This window comes from Cheilinus undulatus, linkage group 20 (assembly GCF_018320785.1).
Source record: "Cheilinus undulatus linkage group 20, ASM1832078v1, whole genome shotgun sequence".
NCBI lineage: Eukaryota > Metazoa > Chordata > Actinopteri > Labriformes > Labridae > Cheilinus > Cheilinus undulatus.
The window spans coordinates 23,930,377-23,953,530 of record NC_054884.1 but is presented as its reverse complement, the minus strand read 5'-3'; the positions used below and the strand labels follow the sequence as shown (position 1 = coordinate 23,953,530).

The 23,154-nt window shown below is 39.8% G+C and overlaps 1 protein-coding gene across 2 annotated transcripts in view; it reads left to right on the top strand.

Moving 5' to 3' along the window:
* ppm1bb (protein phosphatase, Mg2+/Mn2+ dependent, 1Bb) overlaps positions 1 to 23,154 on the top strand; it is a 39,135-nt gene that overhangs the window by 3,393 nt on the left and 12,588 nt on the right. For both annotated transcript variants that reach the window (XM_041815125.1, XM_041815124.1), the window contains exons 2-4: positions 15,517 to 16,356; positions 20,446 to 20,563; positions 21,065 to 21,176. In XM_041815125.1, the coding sequence (XP_041671059.1) occupies positions 15,529 to 16,356; positions 20,446 to 20,563; positions 21,065 to 21,176 (1,058 nt within the window). In that variant the 5' untranslated portion in view covers positions 15,517 to 15,528. The remainder of the gene's footprint in view (positions 1 to 15,516; positions 16,357 to 20,445; positions 20,564 to 21,064; positions 21,177 to 23,154) is intronic.

The following is a 23,154-nucleotide window of genomic DNA, read 5'->3' as shown; positions in this document are numbered from 1 at the left end:
TTAGCCAGTCAGCCAACCAGCGTATCAGATAGCGATAAGGTGCACAGGTGACTGGTGTATGACATCACTTGGCGTTCAGATTGTGCAGTGTGAGCCAGATACTGGAGGAGTTCAATGGCTGATAATCTTATCTGAGTCAGCAGTCACAGTGTAAAGACTGAGGAGCAGATGAAACAGTGTCAGTGGGAGATTGAGGCAGTCAACAAGCTTCTTTAGGAGCTTGATGGATCTTAAAGCTCTTGGTCGTGCTCTTATGGTTCTGCTGACATCATAATGTGCTCTAAAAACTGTATCCATCTATAGGAGCCACATTGATCTTCCATAGAAGTAAGAGAATCACAGCACTGAGCTGAACTGATCCTCCTTTTTTCTGTGGAATGAATCAATTTGCCTGAAGTTTTCTCGTTTCCTGCGAGATAACTTACTTAGGGAAAGAAGAGCATATCACAGACATCAAGGCAGCTGGGTAATATTTACCATGTAGCCATGCAGTTTTAAATGATGACACAATCATGGCAAATGTGCAGTTTTTATAGGTCCAGTAGGTCTATGTTTGCTATTTAAGGAGCAATTCTGATGTAAGTCTGCTGATATCATCAGCCAAATAAAAATAAACACACCCATTCACTCAAATGCTCTGACCCACAACTTCATGGTCCCACATTGCCGGGGAAACAAGAGTAACAAATAACTAATAACAAGCAATATGGCTGAAATCAGAACGTTTGCCGCCTGAGGGCAAGTTAGCCTCAATGAGGGATGCAGTTCTTCATGACTAACATGCTGCAGCTCTGCTCCCAGAGCACCAGGACTTGGATAGAGGACAGGAGGTGCAGGCTAAAGTTCATAGTACAGGGCACAAACGCAACCTGTTGGTATTTGCCTTGAATCATGCAATGTTGCCTCGTCCAAATTAGGTTGTTTGTTACAGTTCCAGTTACAGGGACAGGGTGGTGCACAGTCTGGATTTCTTTTTTTCAGTGAACAACAAGCTAAGAAGATATATGCCATATTAAAAAAGAAGAATACAATCGATAAAGAACTCTCATCTCCTGACCAATACACATTTGAAGAAAGTCCATTTTTGATGCATTAGTAATGCAATCATTCGTTCAATGCGTCATTCATTATCAGCTCTTTATCAGACATCAGCCCATTAGAAAATAATGTGTCAGTGACCACATGTCAGTAGTGAAGTTGTCAAAATTTGTGATAGTTTTCAGTGTCACTTATTTCAAATAAAAAATGTATGCTATTTCAATTTTATACCCCCCCCCCAAAAAAAAAAAATCAAATGTCCAAAGCTTAAAAAACAAAGTTATCTGTGTGATTGTAAAGGTGTGTTGGAGATGAATGAATCCATCAGTTGTTTATGATGACCAGCAGTGATTATATTTCTAATGCGTGGAATTTGCTTGCAGTCTCTGATATTTGAAAACAAGAAATTACCCAGCATTTGGTGCCAATGACTTCTATTTTTGTTGCCATAATATCAAATGTGTCTATATTGTTGTATTTTGATTTGCATTCTATTGAAGTTTCTGTTCTCATGAAAAGTAAAAGTATAGAACATGCAGTTTCTGTGTAGCTAATGCAGAGCTCTCAGCTTACTGTAACATTGATAGTCATGATGTACAGAACCATGGCCCACAGGTCTGGCAGACCACATCTGCTGGTCGCTTTTGTCGTGAACTGAGCAATCTTTCCAATCAAATAGGCATCCCACAAGGTTTATTGACTTTACAAAACTGTTTTTTTTAAAACAAAGTTTTGATAACCATGCAAAGCAGATGGATTTGCCTGTTTCTATGTTTCTTACTGGCCAAACCATCTTGCAAAGCTCCAATCTGAACTGTTTAGGCTCAGTTAGAAAGTGACAGGACCAATCAGCTACAAGGGGCAGTACTTTCAGGCGCGGCAGGGTCATGACGTATGCAAGTAGCAAGAAGAGGCCGGTGTAATTATGGCGGAAGAGATCAGCGTAGATGCTGCTAAAGCGCAAGTTTTATCAGAACTTGACGACATTTCTTCATGTATAACATTTCCCTATATAACAAAAACTGGTAACTAAGGAGTGTGTTTCTCAATGATTTTTCTAAACTGAAACAGTCCCACACCACACTTCGCTTCGCTCTCTTTATTTTGCGTTTCGGCAAATTGAGATCATGCATTGTGCTGCTCAAGTACTTCTTCTGTTTGCCCTCTCCCTCTCTCCTTAAGTTAAATCGCCCCTGATGGGTAAGATGTCTCATTGCTTTTGTTAAAACCCACTCACAATATCATAACGGTAGATATTGTTGTGCAGTGCAGAGTAAGACGTGTTTAGTCTCTTTATAAAATGCCAACATCATGATCGACCAAATTCTTAACAACCAATTAATCGATCATCAATTAATTGTTCCCATCCCTAGTTGCAGGTGATGGTTAAGGCTACATTTGAAGTCATGATAGCATCTCAGCATTTAATTCCTTATATTGGTTGCGTATTGGTTGTATTGGTCTACTTTTAGATTTAAAAAAATGGGTGTTAGATGTTTTACAGTTCGTCCAAAAGCACAGCTCATTTGAAACACAGATTTCACACTGGTATTGGAATTAGTGGAACTGTTAGAGCAAACACCAAATGTCGACCCTGATCTAACCAATCAGTGCATCTCTATTTTTGTTTCTTTTCGAAACCTAAACTCTTGATGGCAGTTGTATGGTCTTCATATCAAAATGTTTACTCTTTGCGATGATAAACAAGTTGGTTGAGTTTCTTGATAGTATGATAGCATGGTGATAATCTTTGTTTTAATTTGCAATCACCTGTGAAAGACGGTGATAACAGTTGAGAAGATATAAGGAAGCGGCTGCCTGGATTTTAACTGAGCCTAACTATTGATCTCAGCTTTCCTTGATCGCCTTTAGAACTGAAGAGGTACCAAATTAACTGACTTTTATTGGCCTACTTTTTGGCATCCTTCTGTTAGGGTACTATTTGTACCTTTTTTTTTTTTTTACTATTTTATTTCACAGACAAAGTAAAGAATCAGATGTTTGTGATGAAGCTAACCTGTAATAGAAGCTGTAGTTGCCCTTTCCTTCATGGCTGGTTGATTGTTGCTCTTCACCTTTCACACTTTGATGCTTTTGTCTGTGTGGTTTTACAGAGATTTACTAATCCCACCAGTTGCCAAGCTTTGAAAACGCCCTTACACTTGTCAAGTGCCACTTCTCATCTGTCATGAGCTTTATGTTTTGTTGTGTTTGCTGTCATGTCATATTTGTACAATGAAAATCTTTTGGACTGTCAAAGGAGAAAAATGCACCAGAGCTAGTTGTGCAGGCGTCCACTGATCCGGGAGTTATATGGCCCACCTTGGAAGCTCTGCTGAAGATTAGTGCACAAAAGGGAGATGAAGAAATGGGAGGGTCAATAAAAGTGCGTTGCATGTTGGATCTGTGTACCTTTGTTCTGTGCGTTATAAAAGAAACATAAAAAAAGGGAGGCAAGGTCAGAGTTGTAGTGTGGTAAATGTTTAAAAGATGAAAGCAGTTAAGATAAAAAAGGCTGATTGAAAAATAAATTCAGACGGCTTAAGAAGATGTGGTGTGAGAAATCATTGCTGGTACATGAGGGGATCAATTACACAAAATGGCAAGAGTCTAAAAATCAGAGCAGCCTACTTTGTAGTATGTTTTTTTAAAGGATCGGTAAGCTCTAACCCTTCAATACAGGCTGTCCCTTTCTGGTGCCTTCCCCTATCCCACTGACAATCCTCTCTAGCAACTTTAAACTAATGATACATACAGCTGGTCTTTGTTAAGTGGTCAAAATCTCTGATACAAAAAAACCCTACTCTGTAAATGTAGAGGAAGAATGTTTTAAGCCATCAAAAAATGCAGGCAAACCCCTGAAATGTTACCAATGTTTTTTATCCAGGCTTGACAATGTGCAGGAGCTTTACCTAGATTTTTGATTATTGAAATCAAGAAACTCACAACATTGTGTGCTTCACAGTATTATTTTGTTGGTATTGAAACAGGCAGCATAATAGTTTGATTTGTAGTAGAGTCATAGTTCAAAATTCTGATATTGTGTCACCCTTGTCCTCCTGATTTTGTAAATATGAGAAAATTTCTTGTGTTTGTGTGACAGATATCTGGTATTTCCATCAAGGTGGTCATCAGTCACGTGGTTATCACACACATGACCAGGGAGAAATCTCACAGAAAAGTGCTGAAGCAGCAAAAAACCTCAGTGTTATTGATCATCAAGATTTCTATCATGTAAGACGAAGGGCACAACTTGTACATAGAAATTTTCTTTTTTGCTTTTCTTCACTTAAGGCAATAGGTGATGAATTTCAACAACTTTGACTTAATAAGATTAAAAATAAATTGCCCTAATGCTTCTTCAGTTTGCTGACTCAGACTTGTTGCTGCATGTTCAGCAAAGTCTCCAGGTCTAGAAGAATTAGTGGTTGTAAAAATGTCAAATTCATGTGCTTGTGTTGAGATTTTATCCGCTTATTCTTGTGATCCATTCATTTTAAAATTTCCCAATGCTGGGATAAAGTTCAAAAGGCCACATTACAGATGCATCTAAAAAATAGGATGTCATGTTATTTTTACCCGTTATTAACTTCACATTTTCCAGAAGTTTCAAGATTTTTTTGTTATTTTGCTGATTATGGCTTACCACTCATGAAAATCAGAAATCCATGGTATTTTGGGAATGTCCAATTTGCAAAGGTTTTCTTGATGTTAATTCTCTCAGTCTGGTTCAGTACACACATCCCCATTCATAGGGAAGACTGCTGTCTTGACAAATGTCCAGATGCCCATCACTGACACCCTTCACAAGGAGGGTAAGCCACAGAAGGTCATTGCTGAAAGTGCAGGCTGTTCTCAGAGGCTTTATCAAAGCATATTGGTGGAAAGTTGACTAGAAGGGAAAAGTGTGGAAAGAAAAGGTGCAAGTAACAAGGATGAGCTCAAGTGTCATGTTCTCTGAGTAGAGCCTCTCCTTAGGTTATAAGCTTCTCACCTGGGCAAAGGAGAAAAAGAACTGGACTGTTGCTCTGTGGTCCAAAGTCCTGTTTTCAGATGAATCTAACTTTTTGAATTTTATTTGGAAATCAAGGTCCCAGAGTCTGGAGGAAGATCAGAGAGGCCCAGAATCCAAGGTGCTTGAAGTCTAGTGTTTTTAGTTACTACAGTCAGTGATGGTTTGAGGTGCTAGGTCATCTGCTGCTGTTGGTCCACTGTGCTTTATCAAGTCCAGAATCAACGCTGTCAGCTGTCTACTAGTTTTCAGAGCACTCCATGCTTCCATCTGCTGAGAAATTTCCTTTTGCAGCAGGACTTGGCACCTGCCCACCGTGAAGCCAAAAGCTAAAACTACCAGAAACTGGTTTGCTGACCATGTTTTTACTGTGCTTGATTGGCCAGCCAGCTGGCCTGATCTGAGCCCCGTAGAGAATCTGGAGAAATGAGAGACACCAGACTCAACAATGCTGATGAGCTGAAGGCTGCTATCAGATCAGCCTGGCCTTCATAACACCCTAGCAGTGCCACAGGCTGATTGGCTCCATGCCATGCCACATAGATGCAGTAATTTGTGTAAAAGGAGCCCCAACCAATTACTGAGTGCATAATTGGACAAACATTTCTATATTATAAATCTTTTTTCCACTGATGTTTTGTTCTATTTTAATATTTTAAGACAGTGGATTTTTGTGAGCTGTAAGCCGTAATCATTAAAGTTGAAACAAAAAGAAGTCATGACATATTTCACTTTGTAATGATGAATCTAGAATTTATATGGAAGTTTCCCTTCCTGAGTTAAATCACAGGAAAAAAACTGCCTTTTTCATGCTATTCTATGGTTTTGTGATATGCTTTTTTGTTGTGCAAGTGAACATTTCGAGTAGCTAGTTAATATCTTGGCCCTAATGTAGGCTTCTCTTCAATGTGCTTCTAATACTAGAGATAGTAAGGTTTCACCAACATTACAGACACATGAGCTTTGTAGCCTTTATTTGATAAGACAGCTGTAGAGAGACAGGAAATGTGGGGAGAGAGAGTTAAGATGACTACACATTTTTTGTGTATTACAATGTTCTCTGTTTCAGATTAGGCAATTACAGAGCCATAAATTTGAGGTGTGACTTGACTGACAGATGTGACAGAGTACACAGAGGTAAGGATCAGTCATTGCAACTGATTGGATGATGAGGGGCTGGGCTAGCATACACCTGGAGAGAAGTCTAAACAAACAGGCATGCTGCATACTACCGTACTATGCTGAATTTGTTGGTCTATCCAAATGTTAGCATGAATGATCTACTAGCCCGATGCTATGCTAACCAGAGGTGGAAAAAGTACACAACCAAGTAAAAGTACTGCTCTGTATATCTACTCAAATATAAGTAAAAAGTATTTCATTTAAAGTTTACTTTGAGTACTTAGTAGCTACTGAGGGATTTTACAATACAATCTGATCTTTCTTTATTGACAAAAAAACAGGAGAAGAAATCTCCAGACAGGTTGTTCAGGCAAAGTCACACCTCTATAATAAAGTCAAATACACAGCAAAATTGACAGTTAATTTAACTCATATAAAGTTTAATTAAACGCTTAAAAAAATCCCTTCATTGGTCCACACTACATATAGTTGAAATACACTTTTGAGAGTGTTAAGCATTTTACAATATGAGGTGGGTCTCCTCTGACAAGAACAAAGCAGAGTCAACCTCATATTAAGCAATAATTACTGACCTTCAGGAGCACCGAAGGTCAAACTCTAAATCAGTGGATAACTTCAGCCATGGTGCAAATGTGTCTCACATCAAAAACAACAACAATCAACCAGAAACATGAGCAGAAATCCCCAGCAGGGATCACTAAACAACAGAAAACATCTAAACACACTAGACATGTATAAAACACGTTAAAAAAAACTCCCAAGGGCGTGATGGAAAACTTCCCATCATGGACTGAGAATCATTCTTTCTCTGTGCTACTGTGTAGTCAAAGTGGAAAGTACAGTTACTCTGGTTAAAACTTACTTAAGTAGAAGTAAAAGTTTTGACTTTAAAATGTACTCAAACTAGTACAAGTAACCAAAAAAGGTACTTGGTTATTAGAGTAATTTGAGTAACTGTAATTAGTTACTTTCCACCCCTGGTACTAACAGCAGTGACTCATGGGTTGCTATTTTTTGCCAACATTTCCCTCTCCATCACTCTGCTGTGGTTGTCTCTCTCTTTTTTGTATTGCATGTTAAGAATACCAGGTTTCGAAACAGTACAGTCTGTTGTTTCAAGAATCTGTGGTATAGAAAGGTACAGAAATGTAACCACAGATCATCAGTCATATACCATGTAACCAAAAGCTGGCTTGCATGAAGTAAAGAGTACTGCTTGAATTATGCAATTTTTGGTAATTAAGAACAAAAACCAACAAATAGATGCACAGGAGTTCTATTTTTGTTCCTGTCATATCAACACAGATATTGATATTGTTTGATTTTACTAGCATCATAAATATGTTTCAAAATTCTGTAATGGTGGTCGCCCTAATATTGTTTAAGATGTTTTGGTGCATTTTTTTTGCCTCAGTGACTGTTAGAAAACACTAATTGCTGACATTTGCGAGCTTTGACATCTCTAGCTCATTGGCTCAGTTGTTGTTCTGATCTGTGGAAACAGTCATTCTCAAAAGCAACACTAAGCCAAATGTGAGATGTGTGTGCCAACTGAAAGGGTTGAAAAGTTTCTGGAAAAACACTTAAATGTTTTACATGACATCTAAACATAAGGTCTTTAGGAAAAACAATACACTGTAATCAAATTCAAGTTAAGTAATCAACGTCCCAATCTGTTGATTCTACATCATCTCAGGCATAGAGCTAAAGGGTGAGTCTCAGTGAATTTCAACATATTTATTGATAGTGATGGTGCTGGAAGTGGTGCATTAACCTTGCTTCCAGGATAGCATTAACTGTTGCGCGAGTGTGGCTGCTCTCAGAGCAGCACTCAGGCTCTCTGCAGCATTATGTAATCCCCGACCTTCCACTTCCCTCTTCATAGTCAGTGCTTTTTGGCAGACATGTGCGTCTTCGCATGAGGGGGTGTTGGTTTCGACCTATGGTCACAGCACGGGGGACAGCAGTTTTAAGGGGTTAAGTGGTTGAAAGTTCCTGGTTTTGGTCTTGGCTAAATTTTCGGTCTTTTCTGTGTGTGTGTGTGTGTGTGTGTGTGTTTTAGTTGTCGTCAGCAGTCTGTCGTAACATTGTCAGCCAGAGAGATCTCATAGTATCTGCATGTGTTCTTGCAGTCTGCATGTCTCCTCTTAGGGTCTGGCTGCTGTGAATGCTTTAATGGATGGATGATGCAACTCCCCTTTCCTCTCTCTACCAGGCGGGATGTGTGTATGTGTGTTTTAGAGGGAGACATGGAGAGGGGGATGTCGCTGAATGAAGCTTAGCCTGGATGTTTGCCCTGCAGGGTGGGTGGTTGCTAGGCAATGGCAGTGTGTTTGTTTTATTTTTAGAGAGAATCACTGCTGGTGAACATAGCTGATTTCTTTCTCTCACACACATGTGAACCCGCTCTCTTTCCATACATTAACATATATGCTAATTCTGAGCGGGAGTAAAAGCTGTTAGTAAAGGCTTGATGGAGGGAATTCTGTTGGTACAATCACAGCAGAAAAGCAAAAGAAATGTGAATGGTGTGGCCCACTGCCCCACCCTGGACATGAAATCTAAACCAGCCTGGCGTATTTATAGAGCTCCTTTTTCTTGCACATAGACTATGACACTGCACACATGCGCAGAGCTCATACACGCACACGTTCCTCTGAAACCAGCTGTAGTCACTCTTAGCATGTACCAGCCTTTTTTGGGCACATGCCTGTCATGCCGTGTGTGTACTCATGTTGGAGGTAGAGAGGAATCAATATGTTAAGAAAAAAATGGCGAGCCGCTTTTGATTTTTATTGCTTTTTATTGATCTCAAGATTTCATGAGTGCTACACTGCTGAGGCAATACTTGCCATAATTAGCTCTATACTACAGAAGAGGCTGGTATTGAGGTCAGAAATGATTGATATTATGGGAAAATGAAGTGCAGGTCAGAGGTACGCTGACCAGTTGTCAGTGTAATCAATACTAGATAATCTTAAGCCAGGTTTTGGGCCCAATTTGCCCTTCCAGTGGTCAGGGGTGTGTGGTCTAATTCCGGGCTTGTTGTAACCAATCATTTGTCCAAATGGTATGGTGTCAAAGTTGTTTTACAGCTTCAGATCGGTTCAGACCTTCCCCAGTCTTGATCTTAAATGTCAAATATGTTTGATATTTGTGATTCCAAATCACCCAGCCTCCGACAGAATACTTGCTAGGTATGGGTACCTTCCAAATTGAACCGGTACAGTATCGATTCCCGGTACCTGTGATCTGGTACAGGTACACAACGGTACCCATTTTTGGTACTTCTGTGTGTGAATATGCACTGATAAATGTTTTTTTAATTTATAAAATAACCTCAAAACCTCAGGATTGCATACGTGGGAGTACCGATGGAATTTGATAAAAGTACCGAATTAGGTACCTATCCCTAATACTCGCAATAGCCAATGAAAGCTAGCAGACCAGGAGGTGTCACCAACCAGATGTTGCATTCTTTGGCACTGTTTTCCAATGCAAGCTTCAGCTACTGGCTATGTGTTCCACCACCTCAGCTTACCTGGTGTGCTGTTTGGGTCTGCTGGCTTTGTCAGAGACAAAACAACAAACTAAAACTACTTATTTCAGCTCAGTTTTCCACTACAACCCCCTGGCGCATTGCTTTCATTGAGTCAACATACCATGCTAACTGTAGCTTATCTAGTTATCAGCCACGTGAAGGATAAAATGACAGCCTTAAAATTACTTGGATGACATATTTCCATCCAGTTCTTCTAGTTGGGGTCAGTTTTTCCAATTTATCTCTGAAAAGTTGAAGATCTGTAAAATAGCAGCTTTCAGCAAGGCAGGGAACTCTAGATGAGGAGTGATGCAGACTGCAGGCGTCTGTGAGCTACGATCCTCAATCAGAAATGTCCCAAAGAAGACTTGTAAAGTCCCACGTGTACCAAACACAGGGATAAAAAAAAAATTCGATCAAGAGTACAATGAGCCAGTATTGTTTTTGGGCCCAACTGTAGCCTTCTGTAACACTGTATGGTCTAGCTTCCCTGTTAGTGCAACCAGCGAATTCTTCTTAAAGGAGCAATACACACTGAAAACTCTGGAGATTAATGTCACTATTATTGCAAAGCACCTTATACAACCCCACTTTAAAATACTAAAATATCTCTTTAAAGCGTCCAAGTGGTGTGAAATATGTCCATGGTTTAATACCTACAAAAATAGAGACCTTAAGGTGATCTGAGAGAAAGATTTAAGATATACAGTGGATGGTGAAACATGGGGAGGATTCTCTCCAACAATGGGAAATGCATCAGAGAAGCTAGCAGTAAATTAAATCAGTACAAACTATTTTAGAGATATTATTACATCCCTACAAGACTTAATAGTATGGGATTAGTGAAAGATTTGTTTGTGCTGGAAGTGTAAAAAAGAACGTGGCATGTTTATACATGCCTTATGGGAATGCTGAATGATTTTCTCATCATGGAGTCAGATTGTTATCTGCCCAGATCACTACAGCTATGTCATTTTGGGGATAAAACTGTTGTACCTAATTTAATAAATATCCACTTAGAGACTTTAAACAACTAGTCTGATAACTTGTGGTCAGTTGAATGTAAAAGGAAGGCATGATGGCAGTTAGTGCATATGAGAAGATGCTAGGAAAATGCTTTTCTGAAGAGTCATGGGACATTTTTAGCCATCATTTTTGAAGAAAGAACCTGATCTTGCCAGGACTTTAATGGACTATGTAAACTCATACTTTCAGTTGTACTGATCATTAATTTATTATGCTTTTGCAATGCTGTACCTAATTTCAGCTACACTTATAAATGTCTGAGCTGCTTTCTGCCATTTTTGGTGGTTTTATATTTATTAGTGTTTGCTTTTATGTGTGTCTACTGCCATAAAAGTTAATAAAAGATTAAATTATTAGAAAAAAACAAAAAATTAAGTAGGTATTGGTACAGTCTGCACAAAATTTGCATTTTTGCACAACTTTTAGACATGGATCTTAACAGACAGCGTCCTAAATTGACTGGTGAGTCAAAGCAGGTGCCCAGACACACTGGGGTCAGCGGAGGCGAAAGTGTGCCTGAGGCAGATCTAATCCTGTTATTTTAATTGCTACAGCCAATATTATTTTGCGCTTTCATTAATTACACTTTAGTAAGAAGCCTTTTCACACTACACTGTCATGTTGTGATAAGGGAATCACATTGAAACTTTTTAATATTTGAGTCTTATTTCACAGAGGGAGGCGGTGATGTCAGTGAGGTCTGGACAACAGTGGTTTTAAAACAGTATAATTAGTGATGCATTTTTTTTCCCATGCAAAGTGATCTCAGTCTGCAGCTCTCTATCTTCTGCTTCAGTAATAATTTCTAGACTTGACTTTTCTAAAAGTTGAATGGGGAAATAAGCTCGGTTGTTGTGATCAGCAACTAATAGATTAGTGAGATAAAATTATGGTTATGATCCTTTTAGGAAAACATAACAAGAAGACATGGTATATTTCCATATCGTCCACTCTTCATCCACCATTTGTGTAAGAAGGATTATAAGCTCTAGAATTGGTTTAAAATCATCTGATGTGTAGTCAGCTTAAGGACCAGGAGGTGTGGCTTGTGTTTAGGAAAAGTCACTCGTACCTAAAGTCTTTTACTTCACACGCCAGCTTGTCCTGCATTGGTTCCTACTGTCTCCCTCTCAAGCCTCTCTGTTTTTCTTTCTCATCAGTCGTATGTTTATAAGATCCCTGAAAAACTCCACTCATATTGTCAGCTCTTTCAGTTTTCACCACTGTAATTTTGCTGTACATAAAGTAGCATGGCAAAATGATCAAAACCACAGTGGTACTGCATGAGATCGGCATCACTTAACAAGCTTTTTCAACAGCGGCTTAGGTAGGTCTATATTAAACAGGAGAGGTTGCATCTCAATTAATGCATTCACAGCAGGGTTAGACCTGAGGATGCTTCCCTCTCTACCTTTGCAAAGTATGTGTTGGACCTTTCTCGCGACAGGTTAACGAGGGTTAAACGGCAAAGGGGGATTTTAAGCTTTTGAACTGAATCCAGATGGCATTTATCCTATAAAGGGACGAAAATGAAAATAAAACAGCTTAAATTGGTCACAAAATATACCTTGGGGAGCGTAAATAGACCATGTTAGCCCACTCAAGTAAAGTGGTTGTGTGGGAAACAGTGCAGTTTACTAATAGTATTAGCTAGCCTGTGTGCGGAGTGAAAGAGGCTCTGTGTGCTCAAACAAGCTTTAAGGCTGTAGCGTAATCCTCCCCTCTGGTTTCTGCTCTGCTATCTTTGTCTTGTTGTTGGGATCTCTTGCTCTCACCATCCATTGAGTAATTAAAAGCACTCTGAACTAACACTATGAAGCAGTCTACTAAACTACTAACATCAAAAACTGGGGATTTCAACAAGAATTTATCGCTAAATGATTATTATTGACAAAATTGTACATCTGAATACTCTCAAATCCGTGATATGCAATACAAGCATTTACAATAAACAGTGCTATAGTTTACATTTAATAGAGTTAATTTGAAAATTATGTTATCAAACATAGCTTTCTCACTTGAAATGTGTACATTTTACCCGTTGGATGGAGGCCTTTTTATTATGGCCATACTTTGATACCATTTTGGTTCAGTGCATGACAACGTTGTTTATAATGGCAAAAACACAAATAAACCCCAAGTAAATGTATCGTGGAGTTCTGATTTCCTAAATGAGCATGTTGTCAACCTCCCTCTGGGTTTGTTGTTTTCAGCTTTGTGTTTACACTGACAGTACAGATACTTCTACAGTTTATTTATATTTGACTCAGAGGCTCAAATATGTTACATACAAGGAATGGACAGTAATACAGTATCACAGGGTACTTAGAAAAGAAAAAAAACCCATCATGAACAGGGCCACTCCAGCCAAAGTGAAGCCTTAAGCACACTCTGGTATGAGGCCCCCCTACACTGCCTTTACTTTGCTTCTTTCATGTCCACGCTGTGTTTCTACATCAGTGTTTTCATTAGTAGCCTACTTTTAATTAAATCACCTTAATATTTACATTGCCATTATGTTTTTTTACCTGCAGTTTTATTTTAAAACGGCTGATGTTGCGAGGAAGCTTGATGTTTGATAATACAACACCTTGGTCATATTTATTGTACAGACATTGGGCTGATGTAGAGAGAAAGAGAGAAGGGGAAAAAAAAACCCTTAAAGTGAACCCCCCAGGTGATGAGACCTTAGCGCTGTGCATGGTCTGCGTATAGGGATAGGCAGGCCTGGTCATGACGACAGTTCTGTGTAATATGTCTAGTTTATACAAAATGGCTTAAGAGTGTGTGTGTCCCTTTCCAGCAGCACAACTGTCTGTGTTTGGAGATGCTATATAAGTGATGACATAATTCCTGTTAATGATGTCAGGTTAATTTGTCAAACACATTACAATACAGTGCTTAACAAATTTATTAGACCACCAACCAAAGTAAGGTTTATGCCACAGCTGCCCTAAATAAAGAGCATTGGTAATTACTCAAATCATTTTTTATGTTTTTGCAATGGTTAATACACCAATATGTAGAAGCTCTTTAACCCAAATGATATTTTTAATGCTAAAATATAATCATTATTGTTATCCATGAATTTTCAAATTTACTGATTTACAAAAAAACAGAAAAAAATATGAAAGCACATTCATATTTCTTGATTAATATGTCAAATTATAGTTATTTACTTGCATTCCTGAACAGAAAAATGAGTTTTAGTGGTTGAATGTTATGCTTGATTCATTTCTGACTTCTCAGAGAAGCCCAGTGAGCCGGCTCAAATTTGGGTATGAAAAGGTGAATTCAGTTTGAAATTCCTCATTCTTGTCCAAAATGGTAAAACGTGGAGAGTTTACTGAAAATGAAAGAGTCTGCATTAAAGCACTTCATGATGCTGGATGGTCTCTGAGACAAATATGACAGGTGGTCTAATAAATTTGTTAAGCACTGTATATACGGATGAGTATTGAAATCCAGTACCTACATGATACCTTCAGGACCAAAATACAAAATAGTTAACCTACTGATACTTCATTTTGATACTCCGCCACCTCAGTGCAACCCCCTGCATTACAAATAAATGGCAAAACATAGTTACATTATGGAATTAGTGTGATTTTTGTGCTGTCATTATTTCAGCTGAAGATGAATGTCTTTCAGTTGTTTTGCTGTCTGAAATAATGTCTCTGCTTTCATTTTCATACCAAGGAAATAATCACATCGACTCACAAAATGAACTTTCTCTGAGTCAACACCAGTATATAGATTATGTTGGAGCCTCGTACATAAAGAAGATACACTCAAAAATACTGATTTTGGCATCGCTTAGGCACCGGCATTGTTCGAAAACAGTTCCCAACCCTAGTCATATTAAACCCTTGCTATTTAGACATGCATCGTGGCATGGCACTGCTCTACACGCTGCACTGTGAAGGCGGGCACATGAAACATTACTTCACACTTAGATCCTGTAGGGTTATAGTTTTGGATTTCTCCTTTTACCTGTGGGAGGGAAGAGGAATAGACAGTGCATGTGCACCATTACTGACAGATGGAGAAGAAAAAAAGAGATAAAACATAATTTGATCATCCATCCTGATGGTACTCAGTTTTCCTTTGAAGTGTGATAACAAAGCTGGTTCTATAAATTACTTCCAGCGCCCCTGTAATAAACATACATTGTGTTTTTGTTTTTTAAAGACTAGAATCATTTTGTTAAAGAACTGAATGAAACATGAATGCCAGCAAGTGCGTGGTCCACTCTGCTTCTTATATTATGAGGTTTTTAACACTGCGATAATTATAAGTAGAATGGGAACATTTTGGGAAGGTTTAACAGTATTAGTAATGGATACCACCCAATCCTGTAACAATCCTGTTGCTTTTCACCTGAAATCTTCCCTCTCCAGCCGATAGCTCTGCCATCACATGGGGTAAGAGAGAACGTCCTTCCCTTACAGTCAGTGGGCATCATGATGACGTCTCATTGCAAGGGCTCAGCTGTAGAAACAACAAACTTTGAAAACTATGGAAAAAACATTCTGTGGCCTATACTGACAGTAGCATAGAAGCAACCAGCATTGTTTTGATCTGCCATATACTCACCATAGCTGATTTTTGGGTTTAGCTTTATTCAAAGTGGTGCAGAGCCCATAAGTGGACCATTAGAGCATAGTCAAGTCAGATCATCTTCTTGGTCTTATCTGGTGAAGGTTTATTGGTGTCATTTTAAACTTTCTGTCCTCTCTCTCTGTTTCATCTCCAGCTGTAGGCAGCAATGGGTGCATTCCTGGACAAGCCGAAGACAGAGAAGCATAGTGCTCATGGGGAAGGCAATGGACTGCGCTATGGCCTCAGCTCCATGCAGGGCTGGCGGGTGGAGATGGAGGATGCCCACACAGCTGTGGTGGGCCTCCCCCATGGACTCACCGACTGGTCCTTCTTTGCTGTCTATGACGGCCATGCAGGCTCCAGGGTGGCCAACTACTGCTCTGGCCACTTGCTGGAACACATCTTATCAGGAGGAGCCGACTTCACTTCAGGACCCTCAGTGGAGGGCGTGAAGGACGGCATCCGCTCGGGTTTCCTGAACATTGACGAGTACATGCGCAGCTTCGCCGACCTGCGGCAAGGCCTGGACCGCAGCGGATCGACAGCCGTGTGTGTGTTGCTCAGCCCGACTCACCTCTACTTCATTAACTGCGGCGACTCGAGGGCCGTCCTGAGTCGAGACGGCAAGGTAGGCTTCTCCACGCAGGACCACAAGCCCTGCAACCCTCGTGAAAAGGAGCGCATCCAGAACGCTGGCGGCTCAGTGATGATCCAGAGGGTAAATGGCTCCCTGGCTGTGTCTCGGGCCTTGGGGGACTACGACTATAAATGTGTGGATGGTAAGGGCCCCACGGAGCAGCTGGTGAGCCCTGAGCCTGAGGTTTGTGTGTTGGAGCGGGCGAACGAAGGAGACGAGTTTGTGGTGCTGGCATGCGATGGAATCTGGGACGTCATGTCCAACGATGAGCTGTGTGAGTTTGTACGCTCACGACTCCAGGTGTGTGATGACCTAGAGAAGGTGTGTAACTCAGTGGTGGACACCTGTCTGCATAAGGTAAGTGGCTTTCTGTGGTTAATGATAATTTGAGATGAAAGTCTGCCTTTCAACTTGTGCTTTTTTTTTTTTTTTTTAACACAATGCATGAATAACATGACTTAATGCCCTGTTTGCTTGGTCAATTTGACTCAAGTATTTTTATGTCCTTGTGCTATTTTAGTTTTTCCCTTTTGTTTCCTTTTAACTAGCAGCCAGGCTATTAAGGAAGAGAAATTCAATGTTTTAAATAAGGTCACTTACTAAACATTGACTTAAAGGGGTTAGAAGACTATCTGATTTAGATGTGATGTCAGTGCCCATTAAAGTTCAATACATTTTGTAGCTTCTAATGACTTTTAAACAATTACTAAAATGCTGCAAGGTCACAGAAATGTGAAGTAATCTGTAATGTTAACTGATAAAGTTAACATCTCAATGCAAGAGATGCCAGATATTGAGTAATGTGCCGTTGCTTTCTACTTCCTGTCCTGTCCCAGGCAGTTGGCCCTCTCAGCTATTGATCTGAAACAAAAAAGGAAGCATCACTGTTTGCCTCAGCTGAACCCACCCACGAGTCCTTGTCTTGGACTTTCGCCTCCCATGTACTGCCTGTTTTGGGTCTTGAGTACTCCCAAGAACCGGCGAGTGCACAGCAGCCCAGTTATTTTTACTTTGGTGCATGGGTTATCTCAAATAACAGCCACACGCTGCCATAAATCTCCTCTGCTGCTGCTGCCTTTTGTCATGTATGTGACACTGTACATTACAGGGTTCCCTTACAGTGTGGAAAAGTTACACATTTTATTTTAGTCAATTCCAGCTTTGGATTATTAAGAAAAAAGAGAACTGAAAATGATCTATGTTTGCAGACAGTGAACCTCTTCTGTTTTTTTTAAATACAGTCTTAGTTTTCAATATCATTTGTTGACACTGCTTCAGAGAGCTGTTTCTACTCTTGTATTGGCACATTTCCACAAGCAGTCTGGTTTGGTACTTTACAGAATGGCATGTTTTGGTCCAGTAAAATCTGATCTTACTTGTATTTCCACAGCTGATGCCCATCCAGTTTCACTTGTTGGAATGGGAAATCTCTCTTTTAGAGATTCAGATCATGTGGCGCAGCTCAGTGTAAAAGCTAGTCTTTTGGCTGCTAAATGGCTCATAACATAATGCTACAACTTATAACTTGTATTTAATAGTTGTCATTTCAATCTATGCAGTACCCTGCAAGGTGAATTTGCTAAATCATATACAGTTGGGGACAAAATAATTGGCCTCCCTGTGAAAGTTTCAGTTTATCCCAAATGCTGTTAAATGGAGCAAGGAATGTTTAACACAGCTTTTCCAAACATCCTAGTTTTAGTTTGGATGCTTACAATATTTACTTTGGACACAGAAACAAACAAAAAAAACTGTCAGGGTATAAATTATTAGCCCCATGATGTTGATAGTCATTTGTGTCTCCTTTTTTCCCCAAGCACATTCTTCTTTGGCCAATCTCTCAAGCTCCTAAAGATTTGATGGTCTTCTGCCATGAGTCTTGAACCTTGTCCACACAGGGACAAAATCAATATATTTCTGTTTTGTTTTGAAAAAGTTTTCCATAAACATGGGATTGTTGCCCCAGAAATGCACCAAAAGAGAGAAGAAGATTATAGAAAGCTGTCACAAACTTTCTCCTAGTTGCCCTTGTGGTTGTTCTGCGCGGTGGATTTAAGAACATCTGGTGTAAGTTGTTCGCCGTGGTGGTAAAGGAGCAACAGATTTTGCTGTAAAAGTTATAATAGGCTTTGTAGCTTCTGCAGCACAACCCTGTAATCCTCCATTGTTGTTCTGGTTTGACAGCACGTGTGGCGTAGGTGGGCTATGCTATGTATGATGTAATCGTTTCAAGAAAGATGCGGTTGGCTGTCTACATGGAGATGAAGTAATAAGCGTTAACAGATTTGTTCACTCTAGGACCCGGTTTCAAAAAGTAACATTTACAGCCTCCCAAAATGCCGTTTCTGTATCAATGAAACCCCATTACGACAAAAAACTTTTGTGCACACTCCGGAATTCGTCTCCGTCTGGAGGGGCCTTGGTAATCAAGTCAGGGCTTTGTACAGGCCACTCAATAACATTCAGCTTGATTTTCTGGAGGTAGTTCTTCACCAGGAGCCACCAATGTTTTGGGTTGTGCTGGAAGACAAAGCGACAACCCAGACCCGGTTTTGCTGCTCACTGCTTGAGGTTTCCTTTCAAAATCTTCACATATCCTTCATTCTTTTTGATTCCTTCCACCTTTATAAGATTCTGAATCCCCGCAGCATAACACTCCCACCACTGTGTTTTACTGTGGGGGATGGTGTTCTATGGGTTATATGCCTCTCCCTTCTTTCTCCAAACATAAGCAACGTCTCTATGACCAAAGAGCTCTAGTTTGGTCTCATCTGACCAAAGGACATGCTTCCAGTATCCATAATCTTCCTCCAGGTGTCTCCTCTGCAGAGGTGGAGTGTTTCGTGCTCCTTTTCTGTTCAGAGCTCTAGAGATGTATTCTTTGAGAATATAGTTTCTGACTTTGCTAAGTCATTCACTAGTGTCTTTAAAGTTGTTCAGGGGTCATCAGACAGATGTCTCACTAGTCTTTAAGATCTTTCTCTTTCTACCTCTGCAGGTTTTATCTGTACTGCGTGGCTCTCATTGAATTTCTTGATAATACTCACTCCAGTTCTTGACACATGGAAATGCTCTGTTAACTTTAAATATCCTTCTCCGGCTTTGTGAGCATCAGCCATTCTTTTTCTCAAGCCTGAACTGATTTCTTGTGTTTTTGCAGTGATGTTTTTCTCAAGTGACAGCTCAAACCGTTTTTATGCTGCGTGTAAATTGGAAGATGACACTCCATTTTAAGTTGATTTTACAAGCTTTGAGCATTTCACAATTAGAGTACATCATTGCACAACAGTGGTTTGTACTATGGCTCAATCAAATGGTCAGTTCTAAAGGGGCTAATAAATTTTTAACCTTGTGGTTTTTGTGATTTTATTTGTTTCTATGTGCCAACTAAAATAATGTAAGCAACCAAAATAAAACTAGGATGTTTGGAAAAGCTGTGTTAAAAGTTGCTTGTTCTGTCTGACAGCACTTGGGGAAAAACTGAGATTTTCATAGGGGGCGGGGGCTAATAATTTCATCCTCATCTGTATCACAGTTTCCTTTAAGAGCATTGTGACTATTCTTTCAACCAATCAGTGGTCTGCAGGCCATGTAGCTCCACTCTTTAGGGTCAGATAGGTATGTTTGATACCCCAACAGCAGGATGCCAAAGTGTAGTATGGTATGAATCAGTTATTTTGGTATTTTAACCAACTTTTGACAGTGGAAGTGCAAATAAATGTGTACCATACTGAACTGAACTGAAGTGAACCAGTCTGTTTGGTAGAAATGCAGCAGTGTCACAGCCACTCAGCCACAATTATCTCTGAATACCAAATTCAAACATCATACCTTATAAGCCATAAATGTATTTTCAAATTGCATATACGTGACGCATAAAATCAAAAACTGCCAAATGTGGAATTTCCAAAAATCTTAAATGTAAAGCCCTTGGCACCTACCTGAGTATTTAGTTTGGAAATTCATGTCTGCCACTAGTTTGACTGTAACACCAGTTGTTAACATAGTTAGTGTTGATTAAAATCTACATAGAAGTCTAAAAAATAAAGGTTAACCTGCACTTTCATAGCTTATATTGATTAGACAATGATTGATGTAATGATAAATGGACCACTGATCTTTCAGTGCTCTGTGGCTGAGTGACTTTTTCTTCTCAAACATTCAATTTTTCTCCGTCCAGTGTTCAGGGACTTCTGAAAAATCTTAATGGAAAAGAACTGTGTTGAAATAGAAATTGTGATCTGGCCAAAAAAATCAACATGTAAATCATTTTACTTTTAATGCTGTTTTCATAAATAATTTTCCTTCTTGTGCAAAAAGTAGACCGTCTGGTTTTTGTTACTTGAATGATCTACAGGTTGTGCTGTTCAACTCTATGCTGTGGTATGGTAAATAAATGGACCTTGACCCTGTCTGTTCTCTCTGTGCCTGTCCTCATTCTTACAGGGGAGCAGGGACAATATGAGCGTGGTGTTGGTGTGTTTACCTGGAGCTCCCAAGATCTCAGAGGACGCCGTGAAGAAAGAGGAGGAATTGGATAAATACCTGGAGAGCCGTGTCGAGGGTCAGCACACACATCACATGTTCACTTCCTTGCATAGAGACATAAAAAACTGATTTTTTCCTTACATTTAAAAGGAAAAAGAAAGATTCCTCTTAGATTAGAATCCCAAAGAAGTAATTTACTTATTGCCAGTTACTTTTTGGAACCAAGCATCAAATTTTCCCTTTTTTAAGGGACATTATTGATTCAAACTGCTTTTTGAAAAGGTTAAGCGAGACAAAAGGCTGCATACAGTGCTCAGTTTCTGTGTACATAACCAGGACAAAATAAACATTCTTTAGGTTGTACAAATATTTAAAAATCGGTCTGCTTCACTGTGGTGCTTCAGATGGTAAACAGTGCTGTATCTGATTTTTCCACCACTTTGGCTGATTTCTCAGCCTCTGCAGAGGAAGCTGCCATTTTAACACCTACACCTTGTTGCGTTTTGTGCTGCGACCTTGCTTCAGTATACACCCTGATCTCTCATAAACCGCTTCTCCTCTTTGTGTTTGTGTGTAGAGCTACTGGGAAACTGTGGGGAGGCGGGAGTCCCTGACCTGGTGTCTGTTCTGAGGAGCATCGCCACAGAGAACATCCCCAACCTTCCACCTGGAGGCGGCCTGGCCAGCAAGTAAATACACCGCAGGGAACAAAACATCACTGCATTTTACACACATAGAATATACTGTTGACATTGGAGTTACCCATTTAGATTATATTATCATGACTTAGAAACATGCTCAACTCAGAATACAAATCAGGTAGTTTTATAGTGTTTTACATACAATATATATGAGAAAGAGCAACAGGATAGTATCATTAATAGATCAGAAACAGGGCTTTTTATTATACCAAATATTGATTAATGCACTAAGCATGTAATTCTTGAAGCATTAGGAAACTGGTCTGTATAAAGGCTGCATATAACCCCCTGAAACTACATTTTTTTTTCCTGGTCAAATGGTCTTTCATCCTTGATTTAGAGTCATCCAAGATAATCAAAGGCTCTAGTTTAAGGGTGTTTTCTTGTTAGGAATGATAGTTTTGTTCTGTTCCTGAACATAATTGTTTTAGCCATTTCCTTGTGTGTCTGCTTTCACACATAGACTGTTGAAAGAACTGGACAAAGCCTGACGTCAGCCGTCTGCTTACAATACTCAAACTGCTCTTGAAGCCAATCCGCGGCAGCTTCCATATTGAATTTGCTGGCTCAACCGAACTTTGGATCAACCTAACGGCCCGCTCACTAAGCTCAACTTTCTATCAGCTAGCTAGCTAGCATTCTGGTAGACAGATAGCTTCTGCCTGTCAAGCTATGTCAATCAAACGAGATGCACCAATCAGTGCACAGTGAGGTTTTTCCTAAATATAATCTAAACCATTGTGGTACAAAAACATTCACCCCCCTGTGCAGTGAGAGCACATGAAGGCATTAGCTAATGAGACACGTTTGGTTTTTTTGAATCAGGCTGTAAACCGGTTTATTTCTTGTGTAAAAACAGCTGTTTAACAGCTGTTCAGAAAGGACTTTCGGTGTTCCTGCAGCCACCCTCAAGTGGACACCTTCATATTGCAATTTTTTGCACTTCCGCATTGGCTTCATTTTTCAGGACTTGAGGTTGCTGCTTGCTTTCACATTACTAATGTTGCTCCATGCCCTAGCAGATTCACGTATGTTCACAGTCCAAAACAGTATGCAGGGGTATGTGTGTAGTAGGTTTGCAAACCTGCTTATACCAAGAAGCAGTCATGGCAACCAATTGCATTATCAACTAGGTAACAATCGGTAGTTTGCAGTCACTTGATCACTATGACAAATGAATGTCAGATCGGGGGCAGGAAGCGAAGAACATTAATTAGAAAATAAAGTTGGTTCATCAAAGCTCTAAATGGATCCAATCTTGCAATCATCATCAGAAAATTTCTAAATACACTTGGTAAGATCCCTATACTTTTCAAAAAAGGGAATTTTTCCCTTGTGCTGATTTACCTGACTTGGCCAGGCCACTGCTATCACAAATTATATAGTCCTGTAGACCCCCTACTGCACATCTAGCCAGATGAAGGGAGGAAAGAGTCTTGAGGAGTCTTGTACTTAGTTAAGAGTCTAGCCATGCTCCTTTAACAGCTTTTCTCCCTCATTTTGTCATAAACATGCTATTACACTATTAACCAAATAAACCTTGTGGGGTAGACAACCAAGTAATAATGTGTCAGCTACGAACAAGTCAGTTCTAGGAGCCAACTCTTTCATGTGAACCACAGGAGCTGGCACCCATTTGAGAATGGGTTTTCTCTCCCCTGTTTTTGTTGTTATTTAATACACATTTAAAAAGCCAAACTGGTACTAAAAGCCCAGGTCTTATTACTGAGCTGAGCAAAGCAATCAAGATCTCTATAAACAAGCAAGGCTGGATGGACTTTGGCTGTGGGAACACAGGCAAGATCAGGGTTTACTGTGCCAAACTGTATTGTTCCAAACCAAACCAGACAACTTATTGGAAACAGACTATTGGAGCTTTTCTGTTACATTCAGTGGCTTAGCTCTGCTTGGTTTGTCTTGGCATGGCAGCACAGCACAACAGGAGATTTGCTTTTCCACCACGACT